The sequence below is a fragment of the Hyla sarda genome, chromosome 6 (genome assembly GCF_029499605.1).
Source record: "Hyla sarda isolate aHylSar1 chromosome 6, aHylSar1.hap1, whole genome shotgun sequence".
Taxonomy (NCBI): domain Eukaryota; kingdom Metazoa; phylum Chordata; class Amphibia; order Anura; family Hylidae; genus Hyla; species Hyla sarda.
This window is the reverse complement of record NC_079194.1, coordinates 56,554,748-56,578,437: the sequence shown is the minus strand read 5'-3', so window position 1 is coordinate 56,578,437 and position 23,690 is coordinate 56,554,748. Positions and strand designations below refer to the sequence as shown.

Sequence of the window (23,690 nt, the reverse complement as noted above, 5' to 3'; positions counted from 1 at the left end):
TTGCATGTAATTATTTAGTATGACAAAATCAAACTTACCTAAGTAGGGTATCATTTTAATTGTATGGACCTACAGAATAAAGAGACGGTGTCATTTTTACAAAAAAATTTACTGTGTAGAAACAGAAGCCTCCAAAATTACGAAATGGCGTTTGCTGCACAATAATTTTTTTCTTCTGTTTCGCCGTAGATTTTTGGGTAAAATGACTGATGTCATTACAAAGTAGAATTGGTGGCGCAAAAAATAAGCCATCATATGGATTTTTTTAATGCAAAATTGAAAGAAGTATGATTTTTTAAAGGTAAGGAGTAAAAAACTAAAGTGCAAAAACTGAAAAACCCTGGGTCCTTAAGGGGTTAATTAATTAGTTTCTTGTGTATTTGCACCATATTGGTTCCACATGGACGCATAAGAGCTATATAAAGCATACACTTTAGGCGCAAAGCTTTGCAAATGTAAAAATGTTTGTGCAGGCCTCATCACAGGGTAGGGGGAGTAAAGCAGCAAGTTTGTCATGGTCCTGACCTTCATAGATCAAAAGGTGTTTTACATATAAAAACATGCATATTATTATGCATACAAGTTTTAGGGCACATTAATACACTCACTTGAGCATTTTTTTTTTTTTTTTTATGTTCTTACTAATAACAGTAACGCTCTGGGGGCAAAACTGGAAGTGAGGACAGTGAAGGGCTGTGATAGATAATAGAGGTTATACCACAAAGAAAGGTTCTTGTATCCCCCTCCTGGGGTCAATGGATACTGTACTGGGGAGAGATGGCAAAGTCTTTCTTCCTTATGTCGCTTGAAGTTTCCCTCCTCACACACAGAAGCAGGGAGGACTTAAAAGGGTACTCCGCCCCTAGACATCTTATCCCCTACCCAAAGGATAGGGGATAAGATGTCAGATCGCGGGGGTCCCGCTGCTGGGGACCCCCGGGATCTCAGCTGCAGCACCCACCTCAACGGCTTCCGGCAACGCTGGAGGCTCCGCCCCCGGCCGTCATGCCCCCTCCCATAGACTTGCATTGAGGGGCCGGGCGTGACGTCACATGGGGCGGAGTCGTGACATCCCGCTCTTCCGCTAGCGTGGTCGGGATTCGAAGCCTCCAGCGTTGCCGTAAGCCGTTGAGGTGGGTGCTGCAGCCGAGATCCCGGGGGTCCCCAGTGGCGGGACCCCCGCGATCTGACATCTTATCCCCTATCCTTTGGATAGGGGATAAGATGTCTAGGGGTGGAGTACCCCTTTAAGCTCCAGTCCTAATATTCTAGCCATGGCATAATTCATCCATCCCTGGCCGTTAACGGGTTAAAGAGGTTTTGTCATCGTGATGGATTCCCTATAGAAAGTGAGACGTCCTTTAACTGAATGCATTGAAGAGCGGGTATTATAAGCGACCATTTATATAATAGTGACAGATGTTTATAAAACAATGTATTAATGTCACAGTATTCACCCATCTCCTGTAGCAGCTTGGCTATAACTATAGCTGTACAAAGAGATGGCATATATACAGTGCATATATTTATGGCAGATGGCCTGACAAGGCTCCGCAATTGTGATGCTTGCATTTAATCCGAGGTCAAGCATTACCATGGTTTGTATAAGTTACCGCATATACTCTAGTATAAGTCGAGTTTTTCTGCACGATTTTTCGTGCTGAAAACGCCCCCCTCGGCTTATACTCGAGTGAACTCTCAGCCTGTCAATCCCTTCATCAGTGTTCTTCAACCTGCGGACCTCCAGATGTTGCAAAACTACAACTCCCAGCATGCTGGGTGTTGTAGTTTTGAAACCTCTGGAGGTCCACAGGTTGAAGACCACTGCAGCCTTCGTCATCATCCAGACCCCCCCCCCCCCCCCTCTTTTGTTTTGTACTCACCTCCCCTCGGCGGGAGGTTAGGATGGGCTGGTCCGGGCCATCTATGCTGCAGGGACCGTCCGGTGGGGAAGGTTAGTCGTTGCAGGCTGTCCATCTTCACCGGGGGGCCTCTTCTCCGCGTTTCGGGCCCTTCCCCGGAGTAGTGACGTTGCCTTGACGACGACGCACAGGGACGTTCATGTGCTTCCCCGGTGAAAATGGACAGCCCGCAACGACTAACCATCCCCACCGGACGGTCCCTGCAGCAGCTGTCCGGGCATGCTGGGAGTTGTAGTTTTGCAACATCTGGAGGTCCGCAGGTTGAAGACCACTGATGAGGGGATTGACAGGCGGTGATGATGAAGGGGGGGGGGGGGTGTTGACGGGGGTCTGGATGATGATGGGGGGGATGATTACATGGGGGGGGGGGATGATGTATTTCCCACCCTAGGCTTATAGTTGAGTCAATAACTTTTCCTGGGTTTTTGGGGTAAAATTAGGGGCCTCGGCTTATATTCGGGACGGCTTATACTCGAGTATATACGGTAATAGTTTTCTTCTTTCAATAGAATTTACTAGTAAACATTGCAAAGCCCTTCAGTGCACATATACAGTACTACTATATGGAGTTTCTGTGTTATTAAAGGTATTGAGATTAAAGGCTTCTTTTAGATCTCATGCTTGGGGTCGAAAAAGACAAATATAGAGATAAAGAGAAATATATATCTTGGATAAATGCAGCAGACCAAACAAGTGTATCTGTGCAACAGTGATATAAATACAATGTTTGAATAGCCTCTCGCTACCATTTGCTGCTTCTATCTTAGGCTGCTTTCTCACTATAAAACAACTATGAACGCCCGTTAGGAAATCGGCAGGTACACGGCCGATACAAAATCACTAACAGCCGTTAGAAAATCCCATTATAGTCTATGGGATTTTTCTATTAGCCGTTTTAACTTGTTATCGCCCGTTATTAATAACGGCCGTTCTTTTGTGACGGACGAATGAAGGGGAGAAATAGTGCATGCACTAATTCTCCAGTTGCAGCCTTAGTTATATATATATATATATATTGAAAATGGTTTGGTGAGCAAACTGAAACGTCGCCTCACATTGTGTGAATAAACACCTTCTTTTTTGCACCTTATTGGAGTTGCTGCTGCCCTTTTTTGTGATATATATATATATAGTGTGTGTCAAAAGTTCCACAGTCACCAAAAACAGGTTCTGGTAAATTCCAAACTTTAGGTTTATTGGTCCCACAAAGTTCAATGTTTCTGATGCATTAGCCTTTATCAATCTAACCTCTGGAGTGACTTTTCAGATGGTGGATGTATCCAATGCTGTCTTCCACCTTCCCTCTTGTGGATGTGTGTGTGTATATACACTGCCTTAAAAAAATAAAGGGAACACTAAGATAACACATCCTAGATCTGAATGAATGAATTAATCGTATGAAATCGTATTCCCCAGGTCTGGGGAACGGGCGGGCCAGTCCATAGAATCAATGCCTTCCTCTTGCAGGAACTGCTGACACACTCCAGCCACATGAGGTCTAGCATTGTCTTGCATTAGGAGGAGCCCAGGGCTAACAGCACCAGCATATGGTCTCACAAAGGGGTCTGAGGATCTCATCTCGGTACCTAATGGCAGTCAGGCTACCTCTGGCAAGCACATGGAGGGCTATGCGGCCCCCCCCAAAGAAATGCCACCCCACACCATTACTGACCCACCGCCAAACCGGTCATGCTGGGGGATGTTGCAGCCAGCAGAATGTTCTCCACGGTGTCTCCAGACTCTGGTACGTCTGTCACATGCTCAGTGTGAACCTGCTTTCATCTGTGAAGAGCACAGGGCGCCAGTGGCGAATTTGCCAATCTTGGTGTTCTCTGGCAAATGCCAAACATCCTGCACGGTGTTGGGCTGTAAGTACAACCTCCACCTGTGGACGTGGGGCCCTCATACCACCCTCATGGAGTCTGTTTCTGACCATTTGACTGGACACATGCATATTTGTGGCCTGCTGGAGGTCATTTTGCAGGGCTCTGGCAGTGCTCCTCCTTGCACAAAGGCAGAGGTAGCGGTCCTGCTGCTGGGTTGTTGCCCTCCTACGGCCTCCTCCACATCTCCTGATGTACTGGCCTGCCTCCTGGACACTACACTGACAGACACAGCAAACCTTCTTGCCACAGCTCGCATTGATTTGTCATCCTGGATGAGCTGCACTACCTGAGCCACTTGTGTGGGTTGTAGACTCAATCTCATGCTACCACTAGAGTGAAAGCACCGCCAGCATTCAAAAGTGACAAAAAAGGAAGCATAGGAACTGAGAAGTGGTCTGTGGTCACCACCTGCCACTCCTTTATTGGGGGTGTCTTGCTAATTGCCTATCATTTCCACCTGTTGTCTGTTCCATTTGCACAACAGCATGTGAAATTGATTGTCAATCAGTGTTGCTTCCTGAGTGGACAGTGGGATTTCACAGAAGTGTCATTGACTTGGAGTTACATGTGTTGTTTAAGTGTTCCCTTTATTTTTTTGAACAGTGTGTGTATGTATATAAATATATATATATATATATATATATATATATATATATATATATATATATATATAATATGTGTGTCTGTGTCTCTCTCTTTCTAGAAATATATCTAAAGGAGAAATAGCCAGCACAACTACCTAATACACGGTTGTGGCAAATACAAAGTATACAAAAAAGAAGGTTGCAGCAGCACTCTTTGTCAATAAATAGAGACTCTTTATCAAAAAATTTCCCCCATCCACCACGCAGAGGTGGCCTCACTTCGGATGGGACCCTAACACGCTCATTCCACTTACCACTGCTGGGCATATAGCCTCTGACTGGGTGACACGCTGGATCCACTATAAATGAAAAAAAAGACCTGTAAACAGGGAGGGGTGCACGGCTAGAGAGGATGCCACTCCCCCTAACTGGCTTTTATGCCCAGCAGAGGTGAGCGGAATTAGCATGTTAGGGTCCCATCTGAAGTGAGGCCACCTCGTCGTGGTGGATGGGGGACACGTTTTGATCAAAAAGTGCGCTGAGAGCCTCACTCGGACCTTCAGCCCTTCTGCAAGTGCCCAACTAGCGTGCCAATGCTGTACTCAATACATTACGTTCCAGATAAAAACACAGCAAAAGGTGACGGCATTCAGGGTGAAAAATGTGGCTTAAAATGTATTGCACCAATAACAAATACATGCAACATGTTTCAGTCTGGTGGCCTTTCTTAAGCATGCTTGAGAAGGGCCACCAGGCCGAAACGTTGCATGTATTTGCTATTGGTGCTATACATTTTTAGCCACATTTTTCACCATGAATGCCGTCGCCCTTTGCTGTGTTCTTTATGTATATTTATTTGTGTATTCTGTTTCTATATATATATATATATTTATATATATATATTGTAACGTCAGCTGAGTGAAATCCACTGCAGATTTGCTACAGTATATCAGTATAGCAGGGCATTGCACAGTCAATACTATTTGATTTGACCTGAGCCGTAATATAAGCAGGGTCATGCGATGGTGTATGCTAGACATTATTGATTTAATGATTTCTTAACTACATGTATATATTACGTCATATTGGCAATAGGATCAGCATCAGCATCCTTGGCCATTTACCAATATTTCTGCACGAATGATATATGTGTCTTAGCTGCATAAATATTAAAAGTTAAGTTTTAGTCACTCCCCCTTCTATATAGTATATCAGTATATTAAGAAATAAATCAGCACATAAATTAAATATTGATAAAAACTGAACATTTACTTCAAGACCTTCTACTTCCTATAAATCCATTATTACAACAAAACTTATTTAACCCATTGCCAAGGATGGATGAATTATGCCATGGCTAAAATATTAGGCCCAGCTTGGTCTTTTTGCCTGCTTGCAGTTTCTTTTGGTGTACTATAGTTTAGCCTAGGGTTATTGCAGGGATATTACAGGGGCAGTGAGGTTTAGTTTGCTCTGTTGGTTTAGCATAGGGTAATATCTAGGGAAAGAATAGGGAGAATTAGTTAGTGGTATTTTCTGTATCATTTTCGTTTTGTCCTGTTGTTTCATACATAGCTGCCATCTTTATTATTTATGTATTTTCATCCAGTTCATCATCTTAAATTCCAGTCTTCTGATGATTTGTTGCCATGTCGTTCTTGTTACCATCTTATATTCATATGTGCTGGTATGCCTTTTCTTGTGACTTCTTTCTGGTCATTCTGTTCTGCTCTACTATAAGTCCTGGGGGTACCTGCATACTGGAAGCCACAGTTGTGACCCAGGAAAGAAAATTGTATAGGTTAAGGACAGTTTTGCTGTATAGTGACCACCCAGCAATGTTGCAGTTATGTTACGGTGTCATTTAGCTGTTACCTTTCTTATAGTCCGTAAACATTTTAACTTTGCAGCATTGTAAATCAGTACTAATATACTCCTTGTGCTTATAATTCTTTTTTCACGTTGCAGATGAGAAATGCCGAAGTTTCTTGGAGCTAACCCCCCCAGCTGAAAGAGGTATACCGAACAGTGTATTGTGGTATATGTTGTGGCTTTTTTTGTTCCCATACAAGTCCTAGAATAACAGCTCCCCCTTTACTCACCAAACACCTGAGCTCGGAAAGGGCGGCAGCGTCTCCAACCCACAAACAGATGCATGTACAGAAAGGAAAAACCAGCTACTCATGAGTTAAAAGGAAAACTTTATTGCTTCATCCGACAAATGAGAAGCATGACAAGATATCTAACGCTAGCACATTTCGGGGCTGCAAGACCCTTATTCATGGCATTCAAGATTATGGGTCTTGCAGACCCGAAAAGCATTGGTGTTAGACGTTATTTGTTATTGTTATTTGTTGAATGAAGCAATAAAGTTTTTTTTTCACCAAGGAGCTGGATTTTCCTTTCTGTTAATGCATTTTTTGTTCCCATGTCGTGAATTTATCAATTTAGCAAAAGCAAAACGTTCCTATTTGGAAAAAAACATGAGCGCATTCACTGAATTCCGTGGGCAGCGTCACTCCGTAGGTAAACAAGAGGAAAGCTCCTATATGGACACTTTATCGGGCAGCATCCTTGTGGGTACGGGTCCCTAGCTGTGTTATCACCTACATGGAGTAGGACAAGACTTCGGAGAGGTTCAGGAACTAGCCAGCGCTGACCAGGATGATGACAACGGGACACAGGATTGTCCAAATGCACGCTTTATTAACCACAATGCAACGTGTTTTGCTGCGCATACGCAGCGAAACGCGTTGCATTGTTGTTAATAAAGCGTTCATTCGGATAATCCTGTGTCCCGTTGTCATCATCCTGGTCAGTGCCGGCTTGTTCCTGAACCTCTCCGAAGTCTTGTCCTACTCCATGGTAGACGTTTACATTGGGAAGGCTGCAGACAGGATACCTGCTTCCTATACAAACGCTCTCCATTGTTGTGTATGCGGGTACACAACCTGTATTGGTAAGCGGATGCCTAACCCCTCCCCCCTTTCCATTGGATTACTAGCGATACTCCACATGGAGCGCCTCTGTTTTTCTTTCTAGTTATCACCTACATGGATATAGTTTAAAATGTACCTGGGGGGGGGGAGAGGGGGAGTTTTTTTTATCAGTTGGCTATGTAAGGAACATGTTGGATGTAATTTTTTATGTGAATTTTGTAAATTAATATTGTAAAATAATCTTGTGATACAACATGTCCTTGTTGGAAATGTTTAACTTCTTTTGTGATCTGAAATGTAATGTAAAAAAAAGTACCTGTCACCAAATAAACTGTTCTAAGCTATCTCAGGCTATATTCCCTAACTACTCCTAACACCCCTTCAGCCCTTAAAAAAAATGTCAGAGCTTTAAAAAGCTGTGTATCATACCTTTTATTCTTGCTCACATAGTGCAATTTCCCAGCAGGAGAAAGTGGGCGTTTCCCAGCAGGCATGACATCACTGAAGCCTGCTGGGGGACCACTTCCACCCTCACATGCTTGTAGTGCTGTGATGGAATGAAGACCTCAAGCTCTGTGCATGTTTCAGTCTGTGTTGCTATCAGTGAGGTTCTCCTTCAGCTGTCAGTCTGTGCAGCTTTCTGGGAGAATCTGTGGAGCTTTCACTTTCTGCGCAGCTGTCAATCAAGCTGAGTGCAGCCAGAAACACTGCCTGCCAGGCCGGGAGGAGACCAAACTCGCTGTATTAATTGTGGCAGGGAACAGAACAGAGCCACCTAGTGGCCGTTTTTTATATTACATTTTAAACATATTTATGTTGATAATTTTAAAAGCAAGTGAATGGGAAAGTGTCCGCTAATTACACAAGGAACACTATATTAAAAGTTTTATTTGGTGACAGGTACTCTTTAAAAATAGAAAATAGAATTTCTTATTCGTGTTCCAAATCCAGGACAAGTGACACCACAAAGCTCCAATCTCCTTGTCTGGCTGACTTGACATCTCGTCGGCTTAGCGAGAATTAGTATTTTGTTTTGTATGTAGCAAGGCGTGGAACCTACATTTAGCAGACTTGCCTGTTAACCCTCAGATTTTAACAGCGCAGAACAACTCCCCACCTGACCAATTCATCTCAGGGGTGGAGAAGTTCAAGAAGAAGGCACTTTTTGGTTCCAAGTAAAATGTTTCCTCAATCTAGAATTTCTGTCTCAGATTCTTTGGATTGCAAATCAAGGTGTGAACATACTCTTACCATGAGCCACACCTCTAGTTTTTGTCTACATTATTCATAAATGTGGCCCATAATCTAATTCATGTATCTATGGCTCAGTGCACCTCTACTGTACATTACAGAGGAAGATCTCATATCGTCTATGAGAAACGTTATGAAAACATTATGAACTGGACATTAAGGTTTATGCATATATTATGTAAAGGGGATCAGCCAAGATAAAAGCATAATTATTGGTCAGGAGATAATATGTAAAAGATTAAATATATGCGTTTCTATATATAGGATACATGAGAACAATCACGTAAGATAAGCTATATAAGGATCCTCTCTGACTTATTGCTATAAATAGCATCGTGGACACCAAAGACAAGACCTATATTTCCAAGTGAGATTTAGTGCCTGTTACAGGAAGCATTATGGTTTATTGTTTGGCACTGTTGCCTTGCAGTATTGGAGTTTTGGGATGATGTCTGATCAGTGGTAACATATTCATTGAACATGTCTGTTATTCCCATGTTTGTGTGGAATTATGTCCCACAATCTGGAAACCTACACAAAAGTAATTGGCTTTCTAGTCAAGTTTGCAAAGTTATCAAATTTATATTTTCCTTCTAAGCTCAAGAGTCATAGAGGCTGTGCTGAGGGTGGGGGAGGGAGGAGGCCTGCATGCTGCAGCTTATTATGGCCTCTATGGTTCTTGAGCTTAGTAGCACATAATTTGATAACTTTTCAAACCGTCATCAGCTAAGAGACAGGTATTTGTTTTATCTCCCTATAAGCTATCTGCACATGACTGCAGTTCTGAGCATGATATAGAGCTGACAGAGTACCTTTGAGGGAAACTCCTACTGGGCTGGCCCTACGTTAGCACCTGGCAAAGCTGGGCACTGGACTCCAGGGGACCAATGCCCCCAGCCTTGTTACATGGTCTTTCCACATTACCTTTCCACATGCATTTAATACTTCTGCTCCCACCCCCTTCCAACTTCGATATGAGGATTACTGCTGTATACCAACACTTACTAATTGTAGGTATACAGCTTTCACTCTCTGCTACACATCAGAATGCATTCTTCTTCACCCCTGCATGTTAGGCCCTTGATACCATGGCATACAGCACTCTAGAAATCTTACTCCCTGCCATCTTGGAAGTTGATCAAACCCCCTGGTGTCCTATCCACTGCTCTGTTTGCCATGCCATCAAGGGAGAATTAAGATAATCTGTAGAATGCTTCAGATACATGATAGTTAGAAGCAAAGAGGAGACAGACACAGACAGTCAGGTGATGTAGTTTAACAGGGTACTCCACTGGCCAGCGTCCAGAAGTAAATGTTCCAAACGCTGTTTGTGTGCTGCGGGGGTCGGCCACGCCCCTCGTGACATCATGCCCACGCCCCTCAATGCAAGTCTATGGGAGGGGGTGTGACGGATGTCACACCCCCTCCCATAGACTTTCATTGAGGGGCATGGCCGTGATGTCACGAGGGGCATGGCCAACCCCCGCAGTGCGAAAACAGCATTTGGAACATTTACTTCTGAACGCTGGCTAGTGGAGTACCCCTTTAAAGGGCTAGCAACACCCATTGTTTAAAAGAGGGCCCACAAGAGAGCCCACATGGACCTAGAGTTGGCCCTGTCACTGTGGAGAGTGGTTGATATCTGAACAGAGCCGCATATGTTGGCACTACAGGAAATAACTTATTATTAAAATCTATCCAATCCCTACAACCAACATGTCCTCACCTTTGTGTTCTCTCTTGCAGGGATCTTATGGCTTTCCTTAGGATCAGAACTGGTGTACATCACACTATTAATTATAAGCTTTGGGCTCCTGCTACTAGAAATTATTTACACTGGAAACCCCGTCTGTGGACTGAAGCTGAATGCGTTTGCTGCCATGTCCTCCGTGCTTTCAGGTAACATCATTTGGTCCTAAAGGGAACCTGTCACCTGATTTAGGCTTCTCAAACCGCGGCTAGCATAAAATAGGTGCAGGGAGCGGGGTCCCAGGAAACTATAATTTACTTTGAAACCTTCAGGCATTGGTGGCACTTAGGTAAGTGGCCACAGGGGATGGTCCCCGGGGTTACTCTCCACCCCACTGACCTTGAGTGACGCATGTCTTCCTATCTGTCTATAGAGAGAGATGCATCACCAAGGGCTGGCTGGGCAGAGAGAAGCTACGGGGACCATCCCCTGTGACTACTTACCCGGGTCCTACCAGCTTGTATAAATTATAAATTCTCTGAAATACCTGAGCATTTCAGCATAAACTATAGTATTCCCGGTACCCTGCTCCCCGTTTCATTCTGCCCTCGGTTTGGGCAGCAAAAAACAGGTGAAAGGTTCCCTTTAAATGTGCGCTGGAAAGGTTATTTTATAAAAAAAAGTCGTGATTTTGCATCAGTTTTTAATTGTTGGTTCATGTTTAGAAAACTCCTGACACGTACACAGAGGATGTGATCATGTGAAATAGTCTCTAATAGCTGAGTATTACTTGAGAATGGAGTATTGTGTACAGCAAGGTCATGTATCAACAGTGATTCACAGGTGGAGATTTATCAAAACCTGTGCAGAGGAAACGTTGCTGAGTTGCCCATAGCAACCAATCAGATCGCTTCTTTCATTTTTCACAGGCCTCTTTAACCCATTAAAGGGGTTATCCAGGAAAAAAAACTTTTTTACACATCAACTGGCTCCAGAAAGTTAAACAGATTTGTAAATTACTTCTATAAAAAAAATCTTAATCCTTTCAGTACTTATGAGCTTTTGAAGTTAAGGTTGTTCTTTTCTGTCTAAGTGCTCTCTGATGACACGTGTCTCGGGAACCGCCCAGTTTAGAAGAGGTTTGCTATGGGGATTTGCTTCTAAACTGGGCCTCCGCGACCCACCTGGTATAATGCGGGGTTACTGAAGCAATCTGATTGGTTGCTGTCAGGCCCAAGGCCTGATTATTAAAATCCTATATGTGTATTATAAATTATATCTGTGTATAAACTAAGACATGGGTGAGGGGTCATTCAGACTGTGTTTTGTGTATTGCATTTTATTGGGGGTCTGGCTGTCTTGGTATCTCCATTGAAGTCGTGCACTCTGGTTCCATCCTATAATCAAACAGATAAGGGGCCAGGAAGAGAGAAGACCCCCTGGTGGGACCAGAGGGGAGGGGGGAATGGAGTCTCCCTCCCAAGAAAGCAGATATGTTATATTTGAACAATTCTAGACTCAAAAGTTGGTTGTTAAAAGCTGGGCCACAAGCTGACAAGACCATCCTAAGAACAGCTGAAACTCACTCTCTTGGAACTGCTATACCATCATGCTGTAAGAACTTCATCTTTTGTTTTCTGAACTTGCCTTGCTAAACTCTTTTATATATTTTTGTAACTGTATGTCATTTGTTCCTGTATTTTTTATATATTTAGCACTGTGATACCTTTTATCAGATTAAATGTTTAATTAATCAGCTCTGGTCTTTGATCTCTAAATATATGAGCTCACCTTTCTGAAGGCAGCTCTGGTGGAAACACATTTATCTCAGGGTTAATTTGGTGACTTGCTGGGACTAGTAGTGGATACCCAGAGGTCTGGCGGCTTCAACCCTTGCACCATCACACTCTCTCTAGCGTCTTGGCTGGACCGATAGGGTGTGATCGTGGCAACGTCGGGATATATTTAGAGATTTTTAGTGCTTGCTGGATTTTACCTGTAGGGAAATTTTAGCACTAAAAAGAAATTGCATACATATTCTTGTGTGTAAATTCCTAAGACAGAGCTCAGTGCTGGTTTAAAAGACATACAAAAAGAGTGCAAGACAGTTCTGTCCACCCCATCTCCAGTTTTACCTCCTCTGTCTCATCTCGGAAATATGGAGGCATATCGCAAGCAGTCCAAGCCTGCACTGGAGCTAATGTGCCAAGAAAAGGACATCCCTACTGCAGGAAAGAACAAGGAACAACTTATTGCTGGTCTTGTGGAGTATGATGCTGAGTGACATGAGACAAAGTCCTACAGCTGGAACTGCCATCCAAGGACTGATATCTCCTGGGGAATACAACATTACTCCCCATCAGGACAGTACTCCACATGAGGCCTTGGACTCTTATATGTGGACTGCCTTACAACACCTTGGGAATGTGGATGCCAATATGAAACTCCAACTGCTTCTCCAGTACCAAACTGCAGAGAGAGAGGCACAAGCCGCAGAAAGAGAGGCCCAGGTACAAGCCGCAGAAAGAGAGGCACAAGCCGCAGAGAGAGAGGCAGCAGAAAGGAGACCACAAACCCCGCTTGGAACATTTCCCCATGTTGGAGAAAGATGGTGATCTGGATGTGTTCCTGAGTGGATTTGAAAAGGTTTGCCGGCAGTTCCATCTACCTAAGGAACAGTCGGGACGATATCTAACCCCACGGTTGCGAGGGAAAGCTCTGGATGTGTTTGCTTTGCTTACCTCTGAAAGTGACCAGGACTATGAGGCAATAAAATCTGCCCTGCTAAAAAGTTTTAATCTGACTCCAGAGGCTTATCGGAAAAAATTTAGGACTTTACAACAAAGCGCCACAGAAAGCTGCACTCAACATGCAGGTCAGCTAAGGACTGCGTTCAGGCAATGGACTGGTGGCCTACAAGTCACTACCTATGAGGCCCTGGAGGACTTGATGGTCCTGGATCAGTTTCTCCAAACACGGAGCTTTGAAGCCAGAGAGGGGATTTTGGACCGCAAGCCCAAGACAGCCATGGAAGCAGCAGAACTAGGAGATGACTTTGCCAACAACCGGGCACCAGCAGCAAAGCGTGGATCTGCACAAGCTGGAGCAAGTACCTGGAGGGGAGCCACACAACCACAAAGCACCACCAGATCAGCCGGGAAATTCTTGCCATCATTCCCAAAAGCAACAGGAGCCACATTGGGTCAGGAGGACATCCGCCGATGTTACAGATGCAACAATATTGGGCACCTGAGTGCCACTTGCCCCAACAAAAAGAATTCTCCACCAGTAGCTGGAGGACACACAGCCGTTCTTCTAGTGTCCGGAGCGGTGGAGAAAAGAGCGGATAACCTGCAGAGTGTAACAGTGGGTGACCGGGTGACAGTGGGTTTGCGAGATTCTGGAGCCTCCTTTACCTTGGTGCGGCCTGAAGTGGTGGATACAGATGACCTCATCCCTGGAAGAACCATGGCTTTAAAAGGAATTGGAGGTGTGCGGCCTGCTGTGCCCATGGCCCGGGTGTACCTGGATTGGGGTACAGGCAAAGGTTTGCGGGAGGTGGGGGTCTCTGAGGACATCCCTGTTAATGTTCTGCTGGGAAATGATTTGGGTTGGATGCTATGTCATTATGCTCCAGAGGACACTACCTGCACACCGGAAGGGCTAGGAGAGAGCCATGTTCATTCTGAGGTACTGTGCGAGACTTTGGGAGACATTGTGAAACGTAGTAACTGGGAGGGGGTGCAGGGGATTGATAAATGTTTACCTGTGACTGAACCAGTAATGTTTTCCAAAAGTGAAATGGGGTGTATTGTGAAACGTGGTAACTGGGAGGGGGTGCAAGGGCTTGATAAATGTTTACCTGTGACTGAACCAGTAATGTTTTCCTAAAGTGAAATGGGGTGTATTGTGACATGTGGTGACAATGCATTGCCAATGCCAACACCTAGTGGAGATGGGCTAGGGGGAGGGGTTGGTGTGCCCCTGGTAACATTTAAGGGTGAGGGACCAGTAGTGAGTGATATGTCCCAATCCTGTGAGCCTAAGGAGGAGGAGGGAAGGAGTGATAGCCCTGTGTATGATGCCTGTAACATTGTTATCTCTGGGACTGAGGGAGAGGAAGGTGGAGATGCTAGTTCATCTGGGGGAAATGTGCTCCCTTATGCCCCAAGATGGGGGAGGGAAATGAGCATTTCCGGGAAGCTCTGCGCAGTAACCCTTCCCTTGAAGGGCTGAGACAATGTGCTGAACATACAGATGTTGACACAGATGGGCATCAGATATATTGGGAAAATGATATCTTGTACTGGGAGTCCCTTTCCAAAGGCATGCTAGGGGCCCAGAAGAGAGAAAGGCAGTTAGTGGTTCCTAGGCAGTACAGGAAAGAGCTGCTGAGGTTGGCCCATGAGACCCCCCTGGCAGGACATTTGGGAGTGGCCTATGCGGTCATAGAGAAGGAATGTCTAGCTGTGGTCTGGGCTTTGCAAAAATTACAGCCACACCTGTATGGCAGGGATTTTACTGTCATAACTGATCACAACCCTCTACATTGGTTGGACAGTGTACGGTAACATTGGCACCTTGAAACAAATGCTAAAAACATTTGTAGAATCAGAGGGCACAGACTGGGAAAAGTATTTACTCCATCTGTTATTCGCAGGGAGGTACCCCAAGAGTCTACAGGTTTCTCGCCCTTTGAGTTATTATATGGTCACAAAGTGCGGGGACCCCGAGATCTAGTTAGGGAAGAATTGGAAGGGGGGCTACATGCCCCTGAGACTTCTGTGGTGGAGTATGTTTTGAGATTCAGGGACAGGATGCAGACATTGACCGGGCTGGTACATGACAACCTCACAGCAGCACAGTCCAGGCAGAAGTACTGGTATGATCACAATGCAAGGGACCGGGTCTATGAAGTGGGACAGAAGGGAATTCTGCAGCATCCTGATTAGCCTGCATGATCACCGGTGGGTACCTACTTGCCTCCCAGTTACAGTAATGAAACACATGCATGCAGCTGTGCTGGAGTGAAACAGATGGTGCTGTAGGACTAATAATTGGTGAATGTGCATGATATGGGCAAAAATGTGCAACAAGCTGCAACTTATAAAATAACTTTTTTGTAGTACCACTGCACCACAATGTTTCCAATATACATCATGTAACCCCACTTTCCAGATGTGCTGAAAACTGTTTACAAAATGTTTCCTTTTGTTTTAAAAAAAGCTTTCAAATTGCATGAAAAAGTGAAAACATATTTAATATCTGGACCGGCCAATTGAGCTTCAGATGTCACCAAGGAGGAGGTGGCTATTACTCAGAGCTTTGTGCTGCCAACCTTAGCCAGAAGCTGATCCTATTTTTATACTCACAGTACGTAATGGCCCAAAGTATTTTTCCAGACCTCACTGGATATTACAGTCTTTTTCTTCATCCTCATTCTTTAAATAAACCAAATGACCAAATAGGTAAAATATAGGAGAAGGGTGGAGAAGTATTTTCAAAGCACAATCCAAAAAAGGAACTGACCAGTGTCTAGGGAAGGGGGATGTGTCCCAGACTGTGTTAGTAAATACCCAGACATGTCAGCTTTTGTTTCTTGTGGAAAATGTAAAAGTCTTCGTTTTTTTGGAAGGTTTTCCTTCTGTTCTTGCACCATATAGTTTCACATGGCTGCATTAGAGTTATATAGAGCATACATTCAGCCAATATGCTTTGCAAAAGTAAAAATGTTTGTGCAGACCTCATGACAGGGGAGAGGGGAGGGGGGAGGAGAGGAAACACCCCTAGTCTTTGAGAGAATATCAGAAGACTGATCACAGATATACATAAATCAAAAGGAATTTTACATATTAACACCTGCATATTGTTATGCATACAGGTCGTAGGGCACATTACTACACTGATTTAAGCATTATTTTTTAATTTTCTTACTAATGATAACAATGCTTTAACTTCCGTCCTCCGGTGCGGTCTTCTTCCTGGTTGCTGGAGGTTGACGTGTCAGACTGCAGCTCAGCTAATGCCAGCCGCTGTGATGTCCCACCTTGACCAGTAATAGGCTAAGCAGCAGTATTATTTATAGCGCCTCAACCCTGGTCTTGTTCCTGGTGCCAGGGCCTAATACGTTACACTGCCGCCCAACCTATCACTGACCAAGGTAGGACATCCAAACAAATAAAATTTTCAAGGCAGAAATTGTAATTCTGGACTCCGCAGAAAGAATAAACATGTTTATTCTTTCAGCAGAATCCACTCGGAAATGTATTGTTGTCTATGGAGACAACGCATGTCCAAGCCGTCCTAGCACCGAATGATTTAGTCAGCCCTCGCAGCAGATGGGATTTCAGAGAAACATAGAATGTGTCAGTAGATAAGAACCATTTGGCCCATCTAGTCTGCCCAATATTCTGAATCCCTGGCCCTATCTTATATGAATTCTGAATAGTCCCTGGCCCTATCTTATATGAAGGATAGCCTTATGCTTATCCCATTCATGTTTAAACTCCTTCACTGTATTTGCAGCGACCACTTCTGCAGGAAGACTATTCCATGCATCCACTACTCTCTCAGTAAAGTAATACTTCCTGATATTACTGCAGAAATCTTTGCCCCTCTAATTTATAACTATGTCCTCTTGTGGTAGTTTTTCTTCTTATATATAAATCTCTTCTCCTCCTTTACTGTGTTGATTCCCTTTATGTATTTAAAAGTCTCTATCATATCCCCTCTGTCTCTTCTTTCTTTTATACATGTTAAGGTCCTTTAACCTTTCCTGGTAAGTTTTATCCTGCAACCCATTGACTTGTTTAGTAGATCTTCTCTGAACTCTCTCCAAAATATCTATATCCTTCTGGAGATACGGCCTCCAGTACTGCACACAATACTGCCAGTGAGGTCTCACCAGTGTTCTGCACAGCGGCATGAGCACTTCTCTCTCATCTGCTCATTCCTCTCCCTATACACCCATGAGCACTTGCCTCTCTACTGCTAAAACCTCTCCCCATACATTCATGAGCACTTGCCTCACTACTGCTAATACCTCTGCCTATACACCCATGAGCACTTCCCTCTCTACTGCCAATGCCTCTCCCTATACACTCATAAGCACTTCTCTCTTTCTACTGCTAATACCTCTCCCTATACATCCAAGCATTCTGCTAGCATTTCCCGCTGTTCTACCATGTTTCCCCGAAAATACACCCTACCCCGAAAATAGGCCCTAGCTGTATTATCGGGGTGGGCTGCAATATAAGCCCTACCCCGAAAATAAGACCTAGGCCAGTGGTCTTCAACCTGCGGACCTCCAGATGTTGCAAAACTACAACTCCCAGCATGCCCGGACAGCCAACGGCTGTCCGGGCATGCTGGGAGTTGTAGTTTTGCAACAGCTGGAGGTCCGCAGGTTGAAGACCACTGACCTAGACAATGCCCGGGCTGCAAATATTAAAAAACAAACTTAAACTTACCTTCGTCCTCCGTTCCCCCGTTGCTAAGGTAAGATTTTGTAATACCCTATTTGCAGCCTGGGCACAGGAATTGATACAGCGCAGCGGCCGATCATTATTTGGGGGGGTAGAGAAGCTCCGCTTGCGGGTGACAAACGTTTATTTCCCCAATGTGGGGTGCTGGGCCAATAAACCGGCGGGGTGGGGGGAGCGACGTTGGGCTTAAGAGCTGCGCCCATCACATGATAATAATGGGGGGGGGGGTGTAAATACAGTGGAACCGCCATGTTGTTTAATGTGCACACTGTACTGTAAATATGTAAGCCCTACCCTGAAAATAGGCCCTAGTGTGTTTTTTGTGGCCTGGTCCTATTTTTGGAGAAACACGGTAGGACATTGTCTGCCTACCTGTATGTCTTCTGAAATAATGACCCATAAATCCCTTTCCTCAGATACTAAGGTTATTACTGTATCACCTATTCGTTACTCTGCCCTAGGGTTTACGCCCAAGGTGCATTATCTTGCTATGTCCTCCTGGAATATCTCTGGCTGGAGATTCCATACTCTAGGTGTAACCTGTGTAAAAGTAGAAAAAGAAAGGCACCTTGTGCATTACCCTAAAAAAGAGGGAGAGGGGAAAGGGAAATGGATCCCACAGTGAGGTGGGGAGAGACAGAGACTTTATAGAATGGCCGCTCACTCAAATATGCATATAACCTCATGCAGAGGTACAATGGAAGTGGATCCCGTGCAAGCCCAGAGGTTCCAGGAATAGGAATCCTTTGGAATAGGAGCGCAGGTGTCCAAGGAAATATCGCAACCAAGTCAGGGATGTGAAGTAAAAGTAGCTTGTTTATTAAATAAATAAAACAATAACGCGTTTCGGGGTGTAACAACCCCTTCTTCAGATTGGTAGGGTGCATACCAATGCTTACTCTAGGTGTGAATTTGATTCTACCCTTGCAGGGCTCTTTATTTTTCCCAAGAAGGAAATTTGTTAATGTTCCCATGTTGCAGAATCATAGTGGAACAAATGTAGATTTACAATATAATGCAAGTGGGTGAGGTAAAAAAAAATCCAGTTCAGATGTTGTGGGAAAATGTTTTTGCCGGACCTGCTGCAGAATATCTGGTTCCCCACATAAATGCAGAGACAGACAGAGGATTGTGTGGTTGTATAAGCCTTTGCCCAGTTTTCTATGACCAGGCTGAATATTAAGGTTAAATCAACACTCCGCTCACCGCCTGGACCCAACAGTGGAGCCAAATTGTTGTTAGTTTTCCCAATGTCAGGAGGCTGCTGTTGGAGCTCTGGTATTTAAGGGACCAGTGTGCTACCCGGAGTATAAGTGTAACCTGTGTTGTAATTCCTTCCAAGTTCATCTTAAAACTTTATTTACTGGGAAACAATGTGCTGTGTAAAAGTTTATTCTGCGTATTTCCATTGTATGTTTCCTTCACATCTGATATAAACGTAGCCTAAACAAACTGGGTCAAACTGGGTCTACTTTTCCCATACAATTAGCTTAAGGGTAGGGTCACACATAACGGATCCACAGCGTATGTTACCCTGCTGATCCGCCGGTGGATCAGCTTAAAATATGCTGCAGAACCGTTACATCTGACCCTATTCCGACTTAACTTTACTTAAAGGGGTACTCCGGTGGAAAAAATGTTTTTATAATCAACTGGTGCAAGAAAGTTAAACAAATTTGTAAATTACTTCTATTTAAAAATCTTAACCCTTCCAGTACTTATCAGCTGCTGTATGCTACAGGGGAAGTTGTGTAGTTATTTTCTGTCTGACCACAATGCTCTCTGCTGCTACCTCTGTCCATGTCAGGAACTGTCCAGAGCATGGGCAAATCCCCATTGTAAACTTCTCCTCCTACGGACAGTTCCTGACATGGACAGAGGTGTCAGCAGAGAGCACTGTGGTCAGACAGAAGAGAACTATACAACTTCCTGTGGAGCATACAGCAGCTGATAAGTACTGGAAGGGTCAAGATTTTTAAATAGAAGTAATTTACAAATCTGTTTAACTTTCTGGAGCCAGTGGATTAGAAAAAAAAAATTGTTTTACACCATAGTACCCCTTTAAGTGTAAGATCCCCAACCTATTTGCTTTCAGTGGAGTGCCACATTGCTCCATTCATTCTCTAGGAGAGCACCAGAAATAGCCATGCAGACTTGATGCTCCATTCAAAATAAAGGATTTGGGTCACCGTTCTGGAGATCATGGAGATAGAGGTGGGACCCCCTTCCCCGCAATGTAACATTTATGCTCCATTGAAGTGTTCCCCATCCAGGGTGCCTCCAGCTGTTTCAAAACTACAACTCCCAGCATGCTGGGAGTTGTAGTTTTGAAACAACTGGAGGCACCCTGGTTGGGGCACACTGCTCTTTTTTGTGGATAGGGAATAAGTAAATGTATGTCAGAATAGCCTATAAAGGGTATTGCGGGTCTATGCCGACTTGTGCCGGGGATTGCAGCCTTGTCCCATTTCTGTGACATACTGAATAGTCTGAAGGTTTGCTATCTGTAAGGGCCTGAAATTCTGTCAGAGCTACAAATCCATTTAATGTTTATCTTTACATTAAATGCAGTGAGATTTGATTCAGTACCTGATAATCTCTATGGTCTGATAGAATGGGATTTGTCTCCATTGTGGAACTACAATATAATAAGAATTTCATAGATTCTTAAAGGGGTACACCACTGATTATTATTTTTTTTAACTCAACTGGTACCAGAAAGTTAGACAGATATGTAAATTACCTGTATTTAAAAATCTTACTCCTTCCAGTTCTTATCAGCTGCTGTATGCTTCACAGGAAGTTCTTTTCTTTTTGAATTTCCTTTCTGTCTGACCACAGTGCTCTCTGCTGACACCTATGTCCATTTTAGGAACTGTCCAGAGCAGGAGCAAATCCCCATAGCAAACCTCTCCTGCTCTGAACAGTACCTAAAATGGAAAGAGGTGTCAGCAGAGAGCACTGTGGTCCGACAGAAAGGAAATTAAAAAAGAAAATAAATTCCTCTGGAGCATACAGAAGCTGATAAGTACTGGAAGGATTACATTTTTTAAATAGAAGTCATTTACAAATCTGTTTAACTTTTTGGCACCAGTTGATTTAAAAAAATTTTTTTGCAATGGAACACCCCTTCAAAGACTGAGCTAAAATATCCAATTAAGGAGTTTGTGCCTGAATATTTTATTGTATATTTTCTTGTTCTCTACCGATGAAAGGAGTTTTCAATGTTAGTACCGAATAGGGATTTAGCTGAAACATAAAAAACAGGAATTATGAATGGGTGAATATATCATTTTCAAAAGTTGTGCATAATGGTAAACTGGGTAGATTTAATGGTGCTCTTGCTTTTATGCCTCGGGTAATATGGACAACTTTTAGTTATTATTTATGATTATTATTATTATTGTTTTATTATTATTATTATCATTGGTATATAATCAATGTTTTATCATTATTACTAGTATTATTATTATTTATTATATTGTTGTTTTATTATTATTATTATTATTATTATTAATAATAATAATACAAAATTATTATTATTGCAGAAATAATAATAATATATGTTATTATGTTGTTGTTGATATTAACATATTATTAACAAGAAAATATTATATTATTTTAATAAATAATAGTATAACAATAATAATAACGACAATAATAATACATTTTATTAGTATTGTTATTTTTATTATTTATATTGTTAAACTCTTTTAAAAATAATATAATATTTTGTTGTTAATAATATCAACAACATACTATATTTTATTATTTATTATGATTATTATTACCGTATTATTACTGTAATAATAATTTATTATTATTAATAAAATAACAATAAAATAAAATGTTTAGGATGATAATAATGTCATCAACATATTTTTATAATAATATTGTTATTATTTTACTGTTAGTTTCATGATAATGTAAAAATAACAATAAAATAATATGATGTTGATGATGATATTAATATTATCATCATCATGATAATCATCAACATAATATTTTTTATTGTGATCTAATAATAATAATTTATTATTATTATTAAAAATAATAATAATAATAATAATAATAATAATATGGCAATCCTATTATGGTGATTATTAGGATGATTAGGATTATCATTATCATAATCTTCATCACTATTCATATTATTCAGGATAGGTTCCGGTTGTCTGTATTAATAATGTTTTTTTCTGCAGGCCTTCTAGGGATGGTAGCGCATATGATGTACACTCAAGTTTTTCAAGCCACTGTGAGTCTTGGACCCGAGGACTGGAGACCACATTCATGGGATTACGGCTGGGCATTTTAGTGAGTTTATCAATGATTTCTTTACACTATACATTAACCATTTTAAGACTAATTTAATGTCAGCCGAAGGCTGTCCGGGCATGCCGCAGTTGTATTTTTGCAACAGCTGGAGGCGTCCTGGTTGGGAAAACCTGCTCTAGAGGCGACAAGCCGACATGTCATGAGAACAGTAAATCTGTGGAACAGTCTAGGGAACTGCTCACAGCAGTAAGATGTTCATAGCTTAAAGGGGTATTCCAGGAAAAAAGTTTTTTTTATATATCAACTGGCTCCAGAAAGTTAAACAGATTTGTAAATTACTTCTATTAAAAAATCTTAATCCTTTCAGTACTTATGAGCTTCTGAAGTTAAGGTTGTTCTTTTCTGTCTAAGTGCTCTCTGATGACACGTGTCTCGGGAAACGCCCAGTTTAGAAGAGGTTTGCTATGGGGATTTGCTTCTAAACTGGGCGTTTCCCGAGACAGGTGTCATCAGAGAACAGAAAAGAACAACCTTAACTTCAGAAGCTCATAAGTACTGAAAGGATTAAGATTTTTTAATAGAAGTAATTTACAAATCTGTTTAACTTTCTGGAGCCAGTTGATACATTAAAAAAAGTTTTTTCCTGGATAACCCCTTTAAAAAAGGCTTTGACAAATTCTTGAAATAAACACTTTGTTGTAAATTGTTCCTTTTTTTGCAGATTAGCTTATGCCTCATGCGTTTCTTGCTCAAATCTGGATCAACAGGTGGAAACAAAGTTTTTAAGTTACACATAGCCCTCTCTGCTTTCACATTTTCTCCCCACCCTTAGTTAAAGGGGTACTCTGGAGGAAAACATTTTTTTTTTTTTTCAAAACAGATTTGTAAATTACTTCTATGTAAAAGTCTCAATCCTTCCAGTACTTACAGCTGCTGTTATCAGTTTATCAGTTGTGCAGTTCTTTCCAGTCTGACCACAGTGCTCTCTACTGCCGTCTCTGTCCGTGTCAGGAACTGTCCAGAGCAGGAGAAAATCCCCATAGCAAACCTCTCCTGTTTTGGACAGTTCCTGACATGGACAGAGGTGTCAGCAGAGAGCACTGTGGTCAGACTGGAAAGAACTACACAACTTCCTCTGGAGCATACAACAGATGATAGGTACTGGAAGTATGAAGATGTTTACAAAGAAGTAATCATATATATATATATGTATATATATATATATATATATATATATATATATATAATGTGTGTTTTTTTCAACTGGACACACTTTATAACCATGCAATTATATAAAGATTTCAAACCTTTCCATCATATTGGAGAAGCTTTTTCTTGAACCTTTCCTTTGTATTTTAGCACTGCGTGGGCGTCCTTCACTTGCTGCATGGCTTCTGCTGTCACGACCCTCAACACTTACACCAAAACTGTCCTGGAATTCCGAAGAAATCAGAGAGCGTTTCAGCAAACCTTGAAGGAGCAAACCTGCTTTCTGAATCACAAAGGAATGAACTGCTATAGAGACAAGCCTATCCATTCTGTGTCCGAAAGTGTGGACTTCTACACGGAGCTTCAAAAGAAAGTCCTTCTACGGGACCATTCAATGGATCTCCAAGATGTAGAGGAGTCCATGGATGAAGAACATTGCTAGGTATTCTT

At 42.5% G+C, this 23,690-nt stretch overlaps 1 protein-coding gene across 1 annotated transcript in view; it reads left to right on the top strand.

Moving 5' to 3' along the window:
• Window positions 1-23,690, top strand: part of GSG1 (germ cell associated 1) — a 33,667-nt gene that overhangs the window by 6,000 nt on the left and 3,977 nt on the right. Inside the window, exons 3-6 of the mRNA XM_056523808.1 lie at window positions 6,361-6,408; window positions 10,329-10,481; window positions 21,959-22,070; window positions 23,391-23,682. Of these exons, the coding sequence (XP_056379783.1) occupies window positions 6,361-6,408; window positions 10,329-10,481; window positions 21,959-22,070; window positions 23,391-23,682 (605 nt within the window). The remainder of the gene's footprint in view (window positions 1-6,360; window positions 6,409-10,328; window positions 10,482-21,958; window positions 22,071-23,390; window positions 23,683-23,690) is intronic.